The sequence below is a fragment of the Bos mutus genome, chromosome 4 (genome assembly GCF_027580195.1).
Source record: "Bos mutus isolate GX-2022 chromosome 4, NWIPB_WYAK_1.1, whole genome shotgun sequence".
NCBI classification, from domain to species: domain Eukaryota; kingdom Metazoa; phylum Chordata; class Mammalia; order Artiodactyla; family Bovidae; genus Bos; species Bos mutus.
Genome location: NC_091620.1, coordinates 93,338,495 through 93,357,173, shown reverse-complemented (window position 1 = coordinate 93,357,173; position 18,679 = coordinate 93,338,495). Strand labels below are relative to the sequence as shown.

Sequence of the window (18,679 nt, the reverse complement as noted above, 5' to 3'; positions counted from 1 at the left end):
CTACAGTCACCATTAGCAATGATTTTGGAGCCCAAGAAAATAAAATCTGCTAGTTTTTCCCATCTGTTTACCATGAAATGATGAAGTGATGGGACCTGATGTCATGGTCTTAGTTTTTTGAATGTTGAGTTTCAAGCCAGCTTTTTCACTTTCCTCTTTCACTCTCATCAAGACACTCTTTAGTTCCTCTTCACTTTCTGCCATTAGAGTGGTATCATATGTATATCTGAGGTTGTTCATGTTTTTCCCAGTAATCTTGATTCCAGCTTATGCTTCATCCAGTCCAGCATTTTGCATGATGTACTCTGCATGTAAGTTAAATAAGCAGTGTGACAATGTACAGCCTTGATGTACTCCTTTCCCAATTTGGAAATAGTCTGCAGTTCCATGTCCAGTTCTAACTGTTGCTTCTTGGACTATATACAGGTTTCTCAGGAGACAGGTAAGGTGGTCTGATATTCCCATCTCTTTCTAAGAATTTTCCACAGTTTTTTGTGATCTACACTGTCAAAGGTTTTAGCGTAGTCAATGAAGCAGAAAGTAGATGTTTTAAAACAAGTATAATCACTGCAGATGGTGATTTTAGCCATGAAATTAAAAGACGCTTACTCCTTGGGAGGAAAGTTATGACCAACCTAGATAGTATATTAAAAAGCAGAGACATTACTTTGTCAACAAAGGTCCATCTAGTCAAGGCTATGGTTTTTCCAGTAGTCATGTATGGATATGAGAGTTGGACTGTAAAGAAAGCTGAGCACAGAAGAATTGATGCTTTTGAACTGTGGTGTTGGAGAAGACTCTTGAGAGTCCCTTGGACTGCAAGGAGATCCAACCAGTCCATCCTAAAGGAGATCAGTCCAGGGTGTTCATTGGAAGGACTGATGTTGAAGCTGAAACTCCAGTAATTTGGCCACCTGATGCGAAGAATTGACTCCTTTGAAAAGACCCTGATGCTGGGAAAGATTGAGGGCAGGAGGAGAAGAGGACAATAGAGGATGAGATGGTTGGATGGCATCACCAACTCAATGGACATGAGTTTGGGTAAACTCCGAGAGTAGGCAATGGACAGGGAGGCCTGGCGTGCTGTGGTTCATGGGGTCACAAAGAGTTGGACATGACTAAGCAACTGAACTGAGCTGAAGTGTGCTCAAATGCCAATACCCAGAGATAACTATTGTTAATATTTGGTTAATTCTTTTCTACAGATCTTCTTTACCTAAGTGCATAAACTTTTGAGGATGGGATGATATTATGCAAACACAATAACTCTCTCTGCTGTTTTGTATTTACTCTGCAGTATGTTGTTGTCTTTCTTACTATAATAAGTGTTACCTCAAACGATTCTGAAAAGAATGAAAACCATATTAAGAGTGAGATTGAACCTTTCCTGTTGTGATTATTGGCTTTTTCAATTTCCTTAACTATTATAAACTTTTACTGATACACTGGTAAATTGTGTGCAAGGAAAATCTTTGGTCAGTTTTGGTTCTTGTCAAAGTCACAAATGACTTCACCCGTCAATCTGGGGCACCCTTTTCAGCTCGTAGTACCTTCCTGGCAGCACTGTTGACCCTTTGATCATCCTTGAAGTGTTTCCCTTTCTTTCCTTTCATAGAGCATTTAGACTCCCTACTCCCTCTCTCAGTGCCACTTCTCATATGGCTCAAGGTTTCCATATTTGCCACCTCACATATGTTCAAAGTTATATGCTTTGCATTGATTGTCTCAAGACTTCATTTACCATCTCCATAATGATGATCAGCAAATTTATAGGTACAGCCCATACTAGGATCACAAGGTCTGCAGCATCTTGCCTCTCTCTTACTCATAGAACTTAGAGTTCAAGGGGAGATTCCTTTACCACCACCTTCATTTTACAGACACACACATTGAGCGCTCTTTGTCAGTCTTTCCACTGTTAGGCTTTTTTCCTAATAAACCACATATGTTTGAAAAAAAGAATTCATGTTTTCACGCCACATTCATATGTCCAAAACAGCGTAGGACAAAATGTTTGGTACGGTGTATGAGCACAGTTAGTATAACCCCAGATATCTACCGAGGCCAGACCTATGATGTAATGAAAAAAGTTAGCCACATTATTTTTATATAAACATTTTGTTTGCTAATTTAGTATGTAAGAGTTTTCTTCACATTCACAAAAATATTTAGCTTCCACTGCTATTCTTGAGACAATAGTTATCTTGGCTTTTCAATTGTATACTTTGAAGAGGAGATACAAGAAACACCTTACTTTTCTTCTATTTCGAGAAAAACAGAAAATTTCACAAAATTTTTAGAAATGGCAATTAATACTTGGTCCCACTATTGGGGGAAAAAAAGCGAGGTGTGTTATTATTATTGTGTACACATATTATTAATGTGTAACAAATATTTTGTTTTGTAAGAGAATGCAGTTTTTAATTTTTACCTCTTTAAAGACTGTAGTTTCCAAATCAGACTTTTCAGTTGTATAACCTCTATCAGATAGGAATCATTAGTCCAGAGGTTTTAGAAGATTATCCTCTTAATAAAATTTTGTTCCCCTCCCCCCAAAACAAATTTGTTCTAGGTGGTTGTATTCATTATAAAGGGCTAATTGAATTGTGCATAAATTAATTGCATGAGAACAGACTCCTGAAGGAGCTGACTTTTCTAACAACGAATTTACTTATAAAACTGTAAGAAACAATTGGCTATTTGTGGCTCATCTCATCCAAAGGTATGAAATATGACTCAAATCAAAACACTAAAATATGGCCTGTACAAATATCTACTCAACAAATATTTGAGTGTATAGTAGTTATTAACCTAATTTGACTTGCTCAAATTTCCACCCTAATTCTGATGAAGTAAAATCAGAAAACAAAACTACCTAGTGTTCTGACTCTGGTCTTCTAATCAACCAATGTTTGTAATGGCCACCATTGAAACTTATAGGAGGAGCCTTTGAGCATGTGTGTATGAGTGTCTGACTTTTTGCAGCCTCATGGACTGTAGCTTGCCAGGCTCCTCTGTGTGTCCATGGGAGTTCCCAAGCAGGAATACTGGAATGGGTTGCAATTTCCTTTTCCAGGGGATCTTCTCAACCCAGGGATTGAACTTGCATCTCCTGCATTGGCAGGTGGGTTCTTTACCATTGTGCCACCTGGGAAGCCCTCTGAATGAGGAAACTTGAGTGGTAGAAAAAAGGCGTTCTTTTGTTCTAATCCATTTATTTGTCCATTTCTTCCATGATACTATATAGGGTATGGGGGCAAAGATGAGCAACAATAAAATACACTCTTTCCTAGCCAATGCAACTGCTGGTGATCAAATATAAATGACAAGGGGTCAGAGTGTATACTGATCAACACTGTGTGGATAACTGGGTTAGTGAGGAGGAAACATTCTTGATACCTACTGAAGTGGAAACCATCAAGATCTACTATAAAAGCCAGGTCTGGAGAGTACTAGTGCTGGTGAACTGGAGTCCAGCAAAATATTAGTAACAAACCTGGAAAGTGAACCATGTTCTGACGCGGGAAACATCAGGAACTACATTGAGAATAATCGAATTAAATTCACTGAGTAAATGTTATTGTTTAGCTATCGTGGTTAAGGATACACTTTGGCAAGAACCAGACTTACAGGGTCCAGTGAAGTCAAGTATGTAGATCAACAGTCCCATACCCTGTGGTAGGAATACACATTCGAATAGCCATTTTGCATTATCATAGAAGTATAAACAAGGGCGGTGCAGTGGTCAGGACTCTGCTTCCAGTGCAGGGAGCATGGGTTCAGTCCCTGGTTAGAAAGCTAAGATCCTGCATGCTACACAGCACAGCAAAAACACAAACCAAACCGTACAAACATCTTTTATAAGTGAATTAGTTTTTGGAAAAGTTAACTCCTTCACGAGTCTATTTGGATGCAATTAATTTATTCATAAGATTTAATTAGCCCTTCATAATAAACACAACCACTTGAACGCAATTTTTACTAAGGTGATAATCTTCTAAAAAACTCTGTATCTACACATGTACATCATTCTATGAACATTTATGTGACACCTACTTTTACTGTTTTCCTAGATGTGCAAGAATTGATCTCTTGTACACATGCTCTTCTGATTTCAGTGCTGCCCTAATGGTCATTAACCGTTCTCTTACTAGCCCCTGGAGGGACACGCATAGATGACGGTGATAAGACCAAGATGACCAATCACTGTGTGTTTTCAGCAAATGAAGATCATGAAACCATCCGAAGCTATGCTCAGGTAGGGCCTGCCGCTGAGAGATTGTTGTGCTAAAAGGGAAACCTTTAAATAAGATTTAAGAACAGTTAAGATTCAGAAATTCTTCAGGTCACTTTTTTAATAGAAATGTTCAGTAGCTCTTAAACATATGGAGAGATACTTAACTGCACTCGTAATAAGACAGTGATCATTAAACTTCAGGAAGATAGAGCATTTTACCTTTCATCCATAAGAGACATGAGGAATCATAATTTCTGTTGGAATATAAGTTGGTCCCAGCTTTAGGGAGAGTGAAGTGAAGTCAAGTCAAGTCGCTCAGTCGTGTCCAACTCTTTGCGACCCCATGGACTGTAGCCTATCAGGCTCCTCCATCCATGGGATTTTCCGGGCAAGAGTGCTGGAGTGGATTGCCATTTCCTTCTCCAGGGGATCTCCCCGACCTAGGAATCAAACCCGGGTCTCCTGCATTGCGGGCAGACGCTTTACCGTCTGAGCCACCAGGGAAGTCGTTTAGCACTATCCTTCAAAACTAAAACATCAAAGGATGAAAATCCATAGGTCTGGAAATCCATAAGTCGATTCACAGGCTACTGATTAAGTAGAGCTTGGTAATTCCTGTTAATAAACTATCAGGTAGCTGTTCAAAAGAAAGAGGCAAGGAGATACTTGTAATACATAAAGCCTATAAAGGATTTATATACAGATTAAATAAAGAACTGTAAGTCAAGAAAAAAAGGACAAGCAGCCTATTAGGAAAGGAGATGATTCAAGTGCATCACATTTATTGTGCACTTTATTTCTATTACTGTTACATTAGCTCTACCTCAGATCATCAGGCATTAGAGCCCAGAGGTTAGAGTTACTTGGGGGTAGGGCCTCAGTGTATGAATTTAGGAGGAACACAGATGTTGGTCCATAACAAGCATCATTCCTCTTTGAAAAACAGTCCAGGATTCCACTGACACACTGCGAAATCCTGCTTGAGAGTTCTAGCTGGATGGTGGGGGCCAGTAGTCTTTATTGCTCATCTGCTGAAATCATGTTTGTATTCACCTGGAGTATAATCTCCCCTAAACTCTGATCTCCTCCCATCATGTATCTCAGTGATTGTATCTGTAATCCCCTTTGTTTCAGTTATTAATATTTTCCATCTCTGTGTCACACAGTTTGAAAATTATATTCCTTTTATTTTCATCAAAGTCATTTTTTGTTTTCTCACCTATTATATTCTCAAATGGATTTGTTTTTTTTTTTCTACGTGCATTTTGATCCTGTTTTATCCCCCAGGTCATAATAACTCTTTTGAAATGTTTGTGGTTCTCATATCACAGTAGGAGAATGTTTAACTACATGTTTTTATTACTGTAGACCCGTGTAGTTGAGGTGAGTTTGCCTTTTAAAATTGTTTACATAATATTGACTGGTTTCTGTTATGCTTAGGTCTTCAACAAACTCATCAGGAGATATAAGTATTTAGAAAAAGCATTTGAGGATGAAATGAAAAAGGTAAGAATTCAGATGTAATATACTCTGTTTGCTACAATGATGACAGGAAGAGGGACGAAATTTTTGCTTTTATAGTGGTAGTCCAGAGAACCACAGACCTCTTTAAGCTTTTAATAAATGCTTGTTGAGTGAAGAAATGAGTATGACAGATCATTAGCTAATAGCTGTAGAAAGAAATACACGATTAGCCTAGAACTTTTCCTTCATGTTTAATGTAAGCCAGCATGCTTTGTTCAAAGGAATATTTTTATAGAATATATAATTAGCTAAAGCTTATGAAAGAGCATAGCACAGCAGCTATTAATCACTAAAATTCTTTAATTTTAGAAGATGCTGTTTAGCAAAGGAGATAGAAGCATGCCTTTGGAATTAGTATCTGGGTGTAAATCTCATTGGTTTTTTTTCTCATCTATAAAATAGCTGCAATAAAAATATGGACTTTATGTATGGTTGTTGTAGGGATAATTTCTATGAGCTGTAAGGTACTTAGCACAGTAATTGACCTCTAATAAATAGCCAAATAAGCAATAGCACCTTATTAAAGAAGCCCTCTTTTCAGAAATTGCAGTATGTTCCTTTCTAGTTTGTAGCTCCTCTTTATTTATATATGGCAGTTGCAGATTTGTATGCTGCTTTGCCATCACTTCTGATTTTAGATATCTGCCTAAATTATAAACCAAGGGAATAAAGAAACCATCAACTTTGTTACTTTGCAACATCTACTTTGTTGCTTACCCACTCTTGCTTCCCTTTGTTCAAAATGGTTCCATATATAGCAAACATTTAAGCAGCAAAATCATTTTTTTAAATCTGTATTCTCCGTGGCTCTACTTTTGTACAAAAAAATCCTTCAGCATGAAAACATACAACTATATATGCATACAGATGTTCATCACAGTATTGAGACATAACATAAATTTTCATGGTGGGAGACAGGTTCATTAAATCGTGGTCTCTCTCTATAGTGGGATACTATGTAGTCAGTTAAAGAATGAGGCATAACCACATGAATTGATGACAGGAAATATCTATGATAAATTGTTAAGTAAAAGAGCAACCATTTGGCAGAAGTTTAACCTTAGCAAGTTACTTAATTTCTTTGTGCCTCAGATTTCTTTGTTGAAAGCCAGGATCAAGACTTTCATAAATAGTCATATATACATACTGCTGCTGCTACTGCTAAGTCGCTTCAGTCGTGTCCGACCCTGTGTGACCACATAGACGGCAGCCCACCAGGCTCCCCCGTCCCTGGGATTCTCCAGGCAAGAACACTGAAATGGGTTCCCATTTCCTTCTCCAATGCATGAAAGTGAAAAGTGAAAGTGAAGTCTCTCAGTCGTGTCCGACTCTTAGCGACCCCATGGACTGCAGCCTATCAGGCTCCTCCATACATGGGATTTTCCAGGCAAGAGTACTGGAGTGGGGTGCCATTGCCTTCTCTGCGTATATACATAAAGTGTTCAGAAAACTTTCTGCTCCACTCAGTGAGTTTGAGCTGTTATCAATGTATAGTTCAGTAAAAGCATGTGTATACATGTAGTTATTTATAAAATGTAGGCATATAGAAGTACATTTAAGAATCTGAAAGGACACATCTCAAACTGTTAATAATGTTTATTCTAAGGAAATAGGATTAAAGAGATTATTCACATTTTTATATTATTCTATGTTAGATTTATTCTACTAGCGTGTATTACATTTTTTTAACCATGGAAAAACATTTGAATGGATTAAAGTGGTCCATTATTTGGCTAGATGCTTAGAAAATAAGAAGTGTGTCATTAAAATAGAGGGATAGATAGGACCAAAAAATGATACTAAAGCATTCAAATAAACATCTTACCACTATGCCCAATAATATCACTCATGGTTTTCTTCTCCTAGTTCATTTGAACCTTGAAAACTTTCTACTCGATTCATTTGATGAATATGCTTTCAAGAATTATTTGTTTTTCAGAGTATCCATTTTTTACATGTAGTGTCTGATTTTAATACTTATTTGTATAATTGAACAATATGGATATTTTAAGAAAAGCTAACTTTTGCATCATTTTGCTAATATAATTGAGTTTTTGATGAATATGTTAATGTTCTTAAATAGTGTTAATATTTTTATCTTGGCAGTTTTTCATTATTTACTTGTATCTTTCTTATTTTGACAATGAGGAAAAAGCCAGATTGATGTAAAGTATCTAGTTTTTATTTTCAGTTTTTTTCTTACCTCATTCCTGCTGCGCCCTGGAGCTTTAACCCCAATTTCTTTCACTCCCTCTTTTCTTGTGAGCTTAGAAAGTGAGCTTAGAAAGTCTTTAAATCATTGAGACTTTAAAAGGCATAAATGGGGAGTGAAATGGGCTAGTTTGATTCCAGTTCTGCCACTTACTCATCATATAAATATTTGGAGAGTCACATAACCTCTCTGTAATATAATAATTCTGTAACTGTTGGGGATGGTACATTAATATAGCCCTATTCACTGCACAGAGCTAACAGAATTTCATTGGCCATAAAGCACTTAATAAGTCTGTATTTATGCCAGTGATTTTTTTTTCATCGGTATGGGGTAATGAATAAGTCTGGAGAGCCCCAGTTGTGATTTTTGGCCCTGGGGAATCTCAGTAACATGCCTAAAGTCTGTTGAAACAGAGAAAAGTAGCCATGAAATACAAATATAGTACGGTCAAAACACTAGGTGGCTAGGAGGGTTAGGAAAAAGGAGGGCATGGATACTCTTAGAACTCACACTGGCAAGTGGGGTTTAGCCCCTTTGCTTTGCGTTCCCTTCCAAGTTTTCTGGGGTTGCTGCTTTGTCACTTCCTCTACTGCTGGGATATGATGTTGGCAGCGCTGCAACCCAGAAGGACCCAGACAGCATTATCACCTTCTCATTACAATTGTTCTTTCCAACCCACAGCAGTGGCCTTTTCTCCACTCGTAACTTTTCTTTATCTTATATCCTCCATCACCTCATCACCGGGGTTGGTGGTAAAACTCTATGATCTAAGAAATACCTAGTTTGAAGCTCACCATTTTAAAAAGAGGCATCAAGAACCTTGAAAACCCTTTTTTACCCAGTCTTGTTTTAAAAAAGTATGCTGTGGGCTCAAAAAAGTATATGCTAGATGTCAAAGCTTATTGACTTCTGTTTTGTTATAATGCAAAGAAAATGGGTGGGGTGGGGGTGTGGTGGGGGGCGCAGCACTAGGGGAGCATACAAAGAAATGAAAGGCAACAGTGTATTCAGAAGACACTTGGTAATGTTTACCCTTTGTCGTATACAAATTGAAGTTATTTATGTGACCTGTTTACACTGTTCTCCAAATGCCTCTTTTCCTTCCCATGAATGTTATCTGTAGCTAAATTGTAAGGAAATTTGGGAGGAAGGAACAAGGCCTGATAAAGTCCCTTTCTATAGCGCCCAGTTTATAATGGGACATATGTGTGTGTCTCCAGTGAGTAAGTGTGCTGCCCGTGAGCCGTCAGTTGGGAGCCACCTAGCTGTGGATGTGCATTGTTTGCTATTTTCCTACTTTAGTCCTTTGCTTTATAGACATGGTTTCTTTTGTTTGACCCGCAGCTTCTCCTCTTCCTTAAAGCCTTTTCCGAAACAGAGCAGACAAAGTTGGCGATGCTGTCGGGGATCCTGCTGGGCAGCGGCACCCTGCCTGCCACCATCCTCACCAGTCTCTTCACTGACAGCTTAGTCAAAGAAGGTACGCATGTTCATTTTCTTACCAGTCAGCTGGGAAAAGAAAGCCAAAGAGAAATACCAGTACCTCTTCTTGGCGTTCTCTGCTGCCCATCCGTGCTCCATGTAAGAGACTGTGTGTGTATGTTCAAACAATAAAAGGATTGTATGTGTTTCTTGTAGGAATTTAGGAGAAAAATATGCACACCTATACAAAGACAATCAAAGAATAATAACAAACTAGAATTTTTGGCATAAGTCTCAGTCAAAGACCCTGAAATTGATCAGTTCTAAACTGTTTCTCTCAACATAGACGCTTACTGACATATTTTGCTGGGACAGTGATTCATTGTGCAGGACTCTCTATTCTTTGTGGGACATTTAGCCTTTTTTGCCCTCAGAAACAGAATGCCAGCCTAAAACACTTGCCTCCATTTAGTAGAACAGCCAAAAATGGGCCTTCACATTCCTAAATGCCCCCCAAACTCTTACTTCACTGGTTTGGGCCATTCTTCTGAACTGTTCCCCTTCAAGATCTTGTGCTCAGAGGTTCGTTCTGATCACATTTTTAAAGTATTCATTATGTCTGTTTTAGAAGTCCAGACGGCTGCCTAAGACTTTTGCTTTAATTTTAACGCATTAAGAGTTTGATGGGCATACATACAATTACATGGTTATAGAATAATACAGAAGTGGGCTTTTTTTTTTTCTTGTAGGAGGATAATGATATTCAAGTTTTAACTGCAGTTAAACAAAGAGTTATTTTTTTTCTTAAAGACAAATTAAAAGAGCTTTTGTGAAAACATCTGTTTCTTCTTAGAATTGGGTTTTACTCCTACAGATGTGAAGTCCCAGCCTCATTCATGCCTGCAGTGAAATGAGTTATACTTTTCTTATAACTGAGAAAAGAATAGTAAATCAAGAGTCAAATCATATTATTTAGAGATTCTCTATAGTTTTAGACTCTCTAATTGTTATTAATATATTGTTAAAATATTATAGCACTTTAGAATGTTTTCCTGAAGAGAATTCGTGATCCTTCATGTTTTATTTATGGTACTAGCCATTTTATACTAGGAGAAAAAGATAAAATGTAAACAGTAAGTGTTAATTAACATCAGACTTATCCCTAGCATTTATAACAGAAAATAATTCTTTCTGGTTGTATTAAGAACTTAAATGATGTATGTAATTTCTTTTGAAATGTATTAAAATTAAATTATTAGAAAGATAAATGGACAAATGTGATAGAGCAAATACAGCAAAACATTAACTGCTGCAGAATCAAGATGGTGAGTACATGAGTGTTTACTTTTCAGTTTGTTCAGTTCTTCTGTAAGAAGCTCTTCTTGAAATTTTTTATGGTAAAATGTTAGGAGGGGTAGGAAAGTATACTTTTGCGATAGAAGTGACATAGTGCCTCTGTCATATGGTTCTTCCTTATATTCCACCATCTTTAGAAACTAAAGTCTTAAACTTTTTCTTCCCAAATAGGAAAGGGTTATGAAATTATACCTTTTCCCCAACTTCCCACCCAACAAATGGCCAAGGGGAATCATCCACTCATCAGAATCTCAAGTACAAAGTTTCTCCAATCCTTCCACCAGGAGCCACGTTTAATGCACAGTGATAGGTTTGAGCCTGATTTTTTTTTTTAGACTCCTAGTTTCAGGCATACTTTATTTCTCTTACTTACGATGAGGATTACAAGATCCTTTTTAAAAATTTTAATTACATTAAAGACAGCATTCAGATTCTTATCAAAAAGGAATTGAGACATCAGTGTTTCCTTTTACTACTCTAGATTCATGAGAATTCTATATTCAAAGATTGAAAGATTATGACACCTGAGTTTAAAATTTAATTACTTGCTAATTAAGCTGATATTAGCTGTTAAAAGAGTTGTGAAAATATATTATTCTTAGAAATCCTGTAAATTATATTCTTCATGGAAGTGATAATAACAATAGTAATTTATTGAATACTCTTGTCTCATAAATATGGCTGTGGATGAAATATGTTAATTTAGTAAATCACAACTGTGTCATCATAAGAATTTTCTACATTTGTGATCCCTACAAATGTCTGTTTTAATTTCATTAAAAAATGATATAAGCAAAAAAAAAAATTTTAATTACGTAAGTTTATATTAAATTTTATATTGACTATGAAGTAATGATAATATTAAAAATCCAGGTCAACAAGTTGACAACATAAAATTCTCTAGCTCATGTTTATTGTGTTAGTTTGAGGCTGGAGGGGCTTAGTTTCTCTGCTATTCAAAAGAAAAACATTGGGTAAAGCTGGTGTCTGTATTAGTTGGACTTGTTTACCTGTAAGTAACTGGAAGACAGGACATAAATTTCTGTGTCAGGGCATTTCTTCTTTTTTTCTTAAATTTTATTTTTTACATTTTTTTAATTGAAGCAAATTTGATTTACAATGTTGTGTTAGTTTCAGGTATATAGCAAAGTGATTCAGATGTATATTCTTTTTCAGATTCTTTTCCCTTATAGGTTATTACAAAATACTGAGTATAGTTCCCTGTGCTATACAGTAGGTCCTTGTTGGTTATCTATTTTATATAATAGTAGTAGGTATGTGTTAATCCCCAGAGAAGGCAATGGCACCCCACTCCAGTACTCTTGCTTGTAAAATCCCATGGATGGAGGAGCCTGGAAGGCTGCAGTCCATGGGGTCGCTAAGAGTCGGACATGACTGAGCAACTTCACTTTGACGCTTTGGAGAAGGAAATGGCAACCCACCCCAGTATTCTTGCCTGGAGAATCCCAGGGACGGGGGAGCCTGGTGGGCTGCCATCTGTGGGGTCGCACAGAGTCGGACACGACTGAAGCAACTTAGCAGCAGCAGCAGCAGCATGTGTTAATCCCATAATTCCTAATTTATTCCCTCCCCCATTTAAAGGCATTTATTTCTTATGTAACAATATATGTAAAAGTTGAACAGACTTCAGAGTGAACAGCAATATCATTCAGGGCTCAAATTTTTCCCTCACTATTAATCATTGCAGAAGGAGGGTGGTGCCAGGGCTTAGACTAATTAGAAGTCACCTGGCCTCAGGAAGATGGGAATTCTCTTAGGAAAGGGGACTAGAGACTGCTTTTAGACCACCAACAATAGTGAAGTCTTCAGTTCAGAAAAATCACTTTAATGTATCAACTACTCCTTAAATTTTCATTAAATAAATGCAACATTAATTTAGACATTTAAAGTGTTCACAGAAAAGCTGTCTATTAGTTATCTGATTACTTATATTTAGAAATAAATCCTGTTATAAATGAGTATGTAATTGAGTGGATTCCTGATTAACATAGCAATGTTTAAAATCTCTTTAAAAACATCCAGAAAAGATTTCAGCTGAAAACAGAACTGACATTTTTATAGCTTAACTCATGAATATTTTAAAATGCTTTTTACAAAAAGTAAAACTGTAAAGTAAATGATGCATGTAAATAAATATAACTTTATTTATTTATACCTGTCACTATTGATGTTCTTGCGCTGGCATCATTTATCAGCAGATTAGTTGACATGTTGACATTTCAGTCGTACGACTCATGATTTATTTGTTGCACCTCAGGATAACTGTTATAAACATGGAATATTGGTGAACCACAGAGTGAAATAGAGGCAAAACACTATAACATCCTTGGCTTTGAATATGGTTTTGGCCGTGGTAAAAATAAACTTACAGTTAAAACAGGTTGGAATTCGGGAGTCCAAGTTAGAAAAGTACTGTAACTTCTTTTTTTCCTTCTCATGAAAATATTCTTTTGAGTAATGAATAGCCTAGAGAACTTTCCATTTTTCCTTTGTAACAAATCAGGTCTCTAAGTTATTTAATCATTTCAGGGCACCTAATGGGAAATGTTGCCTTATGCATTATCACAAGCAGTTTTTCTTATAAAAGGTTTACTCTCTCTCTCTCTTATTTTTAACAGGCATTGCGGCCTCATTTGCTGTCAAACTTTTTAAAGCATGGATGGCAGAAAAAGATGCCAACTCTGTTACCTCCTCTTTGAGAAAAGCCAACTTAGACAAAAGGCTGCTTGTAAGTGTTGTTTGGGCAAAGGGTTATATGTTTCATGCTTCTGCCATGGCTCTGTCAGTGTGTGCAATGTAATACACAAGTGCCCGAGTCTATGTCAAATTGGAACATGGTTCCTTTTATTTCTGTATTATTGTAAGATAGAAACTAATTCCAGTTTAATCTTTGTTGCATAAATAAATGGAATGATAAAATTAAAGAGTCACAGGGAATATGGAGACTTTCAAATTTGGAAGTTTGTTGACAGTGAAAAAATTACCTCTGATGCAGCTAATAACTGTAGAAATTTAAAGTTTTAATATGAAATTTGAGGTCACATTGATCTCACCTAATTAGACATTTATGGATATCTTGAGTCATAATTGAATAACACTGATCTCAAATACAGTTAGTTTCTTAACAAAATAAAAGTTTAAACAAGATTTCTTGTTTATACCAAGATTCCTGAGAAATGCTTAGATACCTATGAAAGTGAACAAGTTAATTGTAGTTAGTTTGAAACTTTCATTATCATGATTGCTTGATTATATTTTTACTTCTGTATCTTTGTATTTTTCAAAGAAAATCAAGAAAAATATTTGCTCTAATAATTTCTATCTGCCCCCTATAATTTCTTTCTGCTAGAAGCCACAGCTGTGACAGAGATTGCTCCAAGTGAAATTGCCTTTACAATTTTAGGACAAAGTCTAAAGTTGAAAGACATGCTTGCCATGTTCTCTTTACCTAGTTTCTTATCTGTTTTCTCTTCCAGCGTGTCCTACTGTGCAAGGGTATTGATCCATGGGATAAGTCTAAATCTGGCTCATTGTAAACTCTTGTATTTTCAAGGACTTAAAATTCCTTTATCTTTTGCAATTTACCTTAAAATAGCTCCCTTGGAAGTCTTTAGAATTTGATAAAGAAGAGAAATTTAACTCTAGATTCTTGTTGATTTTTGCCACTGACAATACTTTTCATTTTAGTGTGTATTTATTAAGTGTCTGCTTTGTGCCAGGCTCCAGCCTAGAAGTTGTAGAGTCAGTAGAGACAGGATAGAAAAGTTTCCTGCCTTTGTGGAACCCACTCATAGCAATGTAGGGTGTCTGGAAGTCACTGAAGACAAGTGAATAGGTTGTGGATGTCAGTGGAAGTTCATATGAAAGTGTGTGTTCTCGTCCCTGAGCCTGTGGAGTAGCTGTATCTTAGCTCAGCAAGGCCCACTGAGATCTACATGCCCTTTCTTTCTGGGAACCATGGTGAAGGAACAGCTCCAACCAGAGCCCTTCTGTCCTCATGTCAGAGGACAGGAATACAGGACAGCAAAGTGAGCCCTTCTGGTGTTGTAGAAGCTCGCCTTCTTTGGCCAGAAGTCAGTGAGAAGCCTGCCAGTGGGGCAGGAAGATTTAATCCACTCATGGGCTACTTCTCCACCTGTGAAGACAGGTACAACAAGGAGGGGCTTCACTGAACACTTGTTTAAAGGAGACTGGGTGATTTATTAGGAAAAAAGATATAGTCGAGTACTACTTAACGCAGGACTCAGTTATTTCTCTTTTTTTAACTTTTATTTTGTATTGAGATATAGCTGATTAACAGTGTTGTGATAGTTTAGGGTGAACAGCAAGAACTCAGCCATACACATACATGTATCCATTCTCCCCCAAACTTCCCTCCCATTCAAACTGCCACGTAACACTGAGCAGAGTTCTGTGTGCGATACAAAAAGGTCCTTGTTGGTTATCCATTTTATTTTTTTAATACCAATTTATTTTTTATTCATTCATCCTTACAATTTTATGCTTATTATCAGGTGTTTTACAAGGCACTGTATGTGAGTGTGGGTTAGGGGGTAAAACTGAACCTTTCTTTCCCATATTAAACTTTTGAAAAAGCTGTGCTCTTCTAACTGAAAGTATGGTTCCTAAAAGACGGAGAAGGCGATGGCACCCCACTCCAGTGCTCTTGTCTGGAAAATCCCATGGATGGAGAAGCCTGGTAGGCTGCAGTCCATGTGGTCGTGAAGAGTTGGACACGACTGAGCGACTTCACTTTAACTTTTCACTTTCATGCATTGGAGAAAGAAATGGGAACCCACTCCAGTGTTCTTGCCTGGAGAATCCCAGGGACGGGGGAGCCTGGTGGGCTGCCGTCAGTGGGGTCGCACAGAGTCGGACATGACTGAAACAACTTACCAGCAGCAGCAAAGACACCAGTAATCACAGCTTGGTTAACTTGATTAGGTTACTTCATTTAAAAAGTGTTTAATGTATTTCCTTTTTGAAAAACACATATCATTTAAGTGTTCTTACTAGGTTTCTTTGTCTAATGTATTTTGAGCATGAAAAGCTTAGGTAACAGTTTCTACCAGAAACTCCGTGAGGACAGGGTGGCTATGTCTTAGACCATGCCTGCATGCTGTTTGCTGACTTACAAAAGAATGAGGAACTAGAGTGTCAGTTCCACCATCTAGGAGGAAATTTTTGTTTCACTAAGCTGTTTAACAAAATTCCCTCTGCATTAGCACATTTGGGGGAAAAATAGCATATTCTCAAAGTTTAGCAATTACCTACTTCTGTAATACAGAAGCAAGAAAAATATATAGCAACTCCCAGAAGAGAGGAGATGGGAGACATCATTCTCCCATCAGTGGAAAAGGGAGCAGTGATCAAGATATTGAGCTGAAGCTATTGAAGAAAGTCAAACAAGCAACCTTTGTCTTTCTCGGGCTTATAGTTTATTGCAGGGGAACAGGCAATAAGCTGAATAATTAATTTAAATGTGTAGTATAATAAAAAGTGAAAAGTGCTCTGAGAGGAAAACCAAGTAGTGAAACAGTGAGGTGTGTCTGTGGTGTGGGAAGGCCTGTCATAAGGTGACGTGCATGAGGAAGCTAACTATCTAGATATATTCAGGAAGAGTATTTCAGGCAAAGCCTTTGAGGCACGGCATGTTGGGAACAGCAAAAGAGAGAATTTAGTATATTACATGTCATTCATAAGGATTATGGTTATAGTTCATAAAAGTAAAAAATCACTTTTGATGATGTATTACTCTGAACATAACTTGCGATCAGACTTTGCAGTCACATTCTTCCTAAATTGAATACAGAATGCTGGCACAAATAGTTACTGACTTTGGAGTCATGCAGCCTAATTAGTTGTTTAACCTTGTTGAGGTTCAGTTTATTTTTCTGTTGTGTACAATTATTAGCAAAATACCTCATATCTGGATTCATAGAAGAAAGTAAAAATTAAATTAGGCCCCTGCCCCCAGCAAATTCAGAAGACCTCTTGACAAATATCAATGACAGAACTTCAGTCAGTTTTGAAATGTTTGCTTAACATGGATGTATGTTTTAATGCCACTCCCACCAACTCTGTTCTGACATTTTGAAACTCATGACTCAGCTCAAGGCAGGTTATGGGATGATGGTACACAGAATATTGAAATTTGAATCATGACAGAAGCCATCTGGCCACGTCCCTATACTTGATGGCAAACTCATTACAGATCTTTCTTCAGAGATTTTTACTGAAGCCCACAGCCATTGGCCAATATATATATGCAAATCTAGCCATCATAAAAGTCTGGATCTGTTTTGTAGACTCTTCAACAGTCTGAAAAATGTGAGAGCTTTGAAAACTGCCTTGCTTTCTTAGTTGAGTGCTGGGAGTCACACAGGATTAGAACATGACTAAGTGTTCCTAAGCCCCTGCCAAGCTGTATAAGGTGAAATGGAAATGAGGTAAAAATGTAAGAGCAGCCATGGTGTACTGCGCTTTTTAAAAATTTCCAAAAGAATTATGTAATGAATTAAAGAGCTGGTAGGGCAGGTTTAGATTAGATCTCACCATGAACTTAATTTAGAGCCACCATCATTAAGAGATACAGCAAAAATTCCCTGTAGTGAAGTCTCTCAGTCGTGTCCGACTCTTAGCGACCCCATGGACTGCAGCCTACTAGGCTCTTCCATCCATGGGATTTTCCAGGCAGGAGTACTGAAGTGGGGTGCCATTGCCTTCTCTGAGACATTTTAGACTAATAGCAGCATTTTCTCAGAATGTGAATCGAGGTCTATGAGATGATAATAGTCAATATTGTTTTTTTTTTTAAATAGTATCTCAAATCATTTCAGCATTACTAAAACTGGTTTTTGTCTATTAACTCATAGTTAAGTAAACAGTATGATTAATAATTTCCATTTTCTTATTGGTTTAAAATAATCCCAGCCTTACTCAGTTATCACCTCATTTGTACTTAGTTTAGCAAACTTGGCTGTTTTTGCATATGCTACACTTCAATTAAAGTAAAAGAAAAAGTAAATAGTGGTTCCAAATGAGTGAAACTAGTTTATGTAAGTTGATTAACATTTTTTATTCTTTGTCAAATTGCCTAATTTTGAAAGGTGTCTTAGCAAGCGCTCAAGAAATATACCTTGAGATGTATTCTTTTGAAAAATCAATCCTTATTCTTTTCTTCATGAGATAGTCTAAGTGCTACTTTAAGAAAATGTTCTTTATGCTTTCAGAATGTGAATGGCTTATTGTATGACAGTCTCTCGTCTTTTCTCTCTCAGGAACTCTTCCCAGTTAACAGACAGAGTGTGGATCATTTCGCTAAATACTTCACTGACGCAGGTCTGAAGGAGCTTTCCGACTTCCTCCGAGTCCAGCAGTCCCTGGGCACCAGGAAGGAGCTGCAGAAGGAACTCCAGGAGCGTCTTTCTCAGGAATGCCCGATCAAGGAGGTGAGGACCATGGGCTCACTTCACTGCAAAACCACGGGCGAGGGGCATATCCTCGACTGTGCAGTACACACTTTACCGCCCGTAAAGGAGACTGCCCTTTGTTCATTGCTATGAACTTGAGGTCCTTTTCATACCATATAAATGGGCTCAATATCAAAAACATCCTCCAGGATGTTCAGAAAATAATGATTATTTCCATACAAATGACTTATTTACCAGGTCACTATGGTTGTCAAAATATTTCATCTGCCTAATAGATTCACTGTCCACTGCTATCCACTAGCATTATACCTCAGTTTAGGGTGATTTTTCCCATTTTATTGCAGATTATATAATATGGTTAAGTATTAGCTTAATGTATGTAGACTTCGATTTTAAGACAAAAAAGGGGTGGTTTTGCATTCACGTCATGGATAAAGACCAGTTGGACCAGTGACTTGCTGGCTTCCACTT

General features: G+C 37.3%; 1 protein-coding gene across 3 annotated transcripts in view; it reads left to right on the top strand.

Moving 5' to 3' along the window:
- BZW2 (basic leucine zipper and W2 domains 2) overlaps positions 1-18,679 on the top strand; it is a 62,292-nt gene that overhangs the window by 29,850 nt on the left and 13,763 nt on the right. For all 3 annotated transcript variants that reach the window (XM_005897371.3, XM_005897372.2, XM_070369762.1), the window contains exons 4-8: positions 4,155-4,258; positions 5,678-5,743; positions 9,321-9,456; positions 13,394-13,503; positions 18,056-18,226. In XM_005897371.3, coding sequence (XP_005897433.2) covers positions 4,155-4,258; positions 5,678-5,743; positions 9,321-9,456; positions 13,394-13,503; positions 18,056-18,226 — 587 coding nt within the window. The remainder of the gene's footprint in view (positions 1-4,154; positions 4,259-5,677; positions 5,744-9,320; positions 9,457-13,393; positions 13,504-18,055; positions 18,227-18,679) is intronic.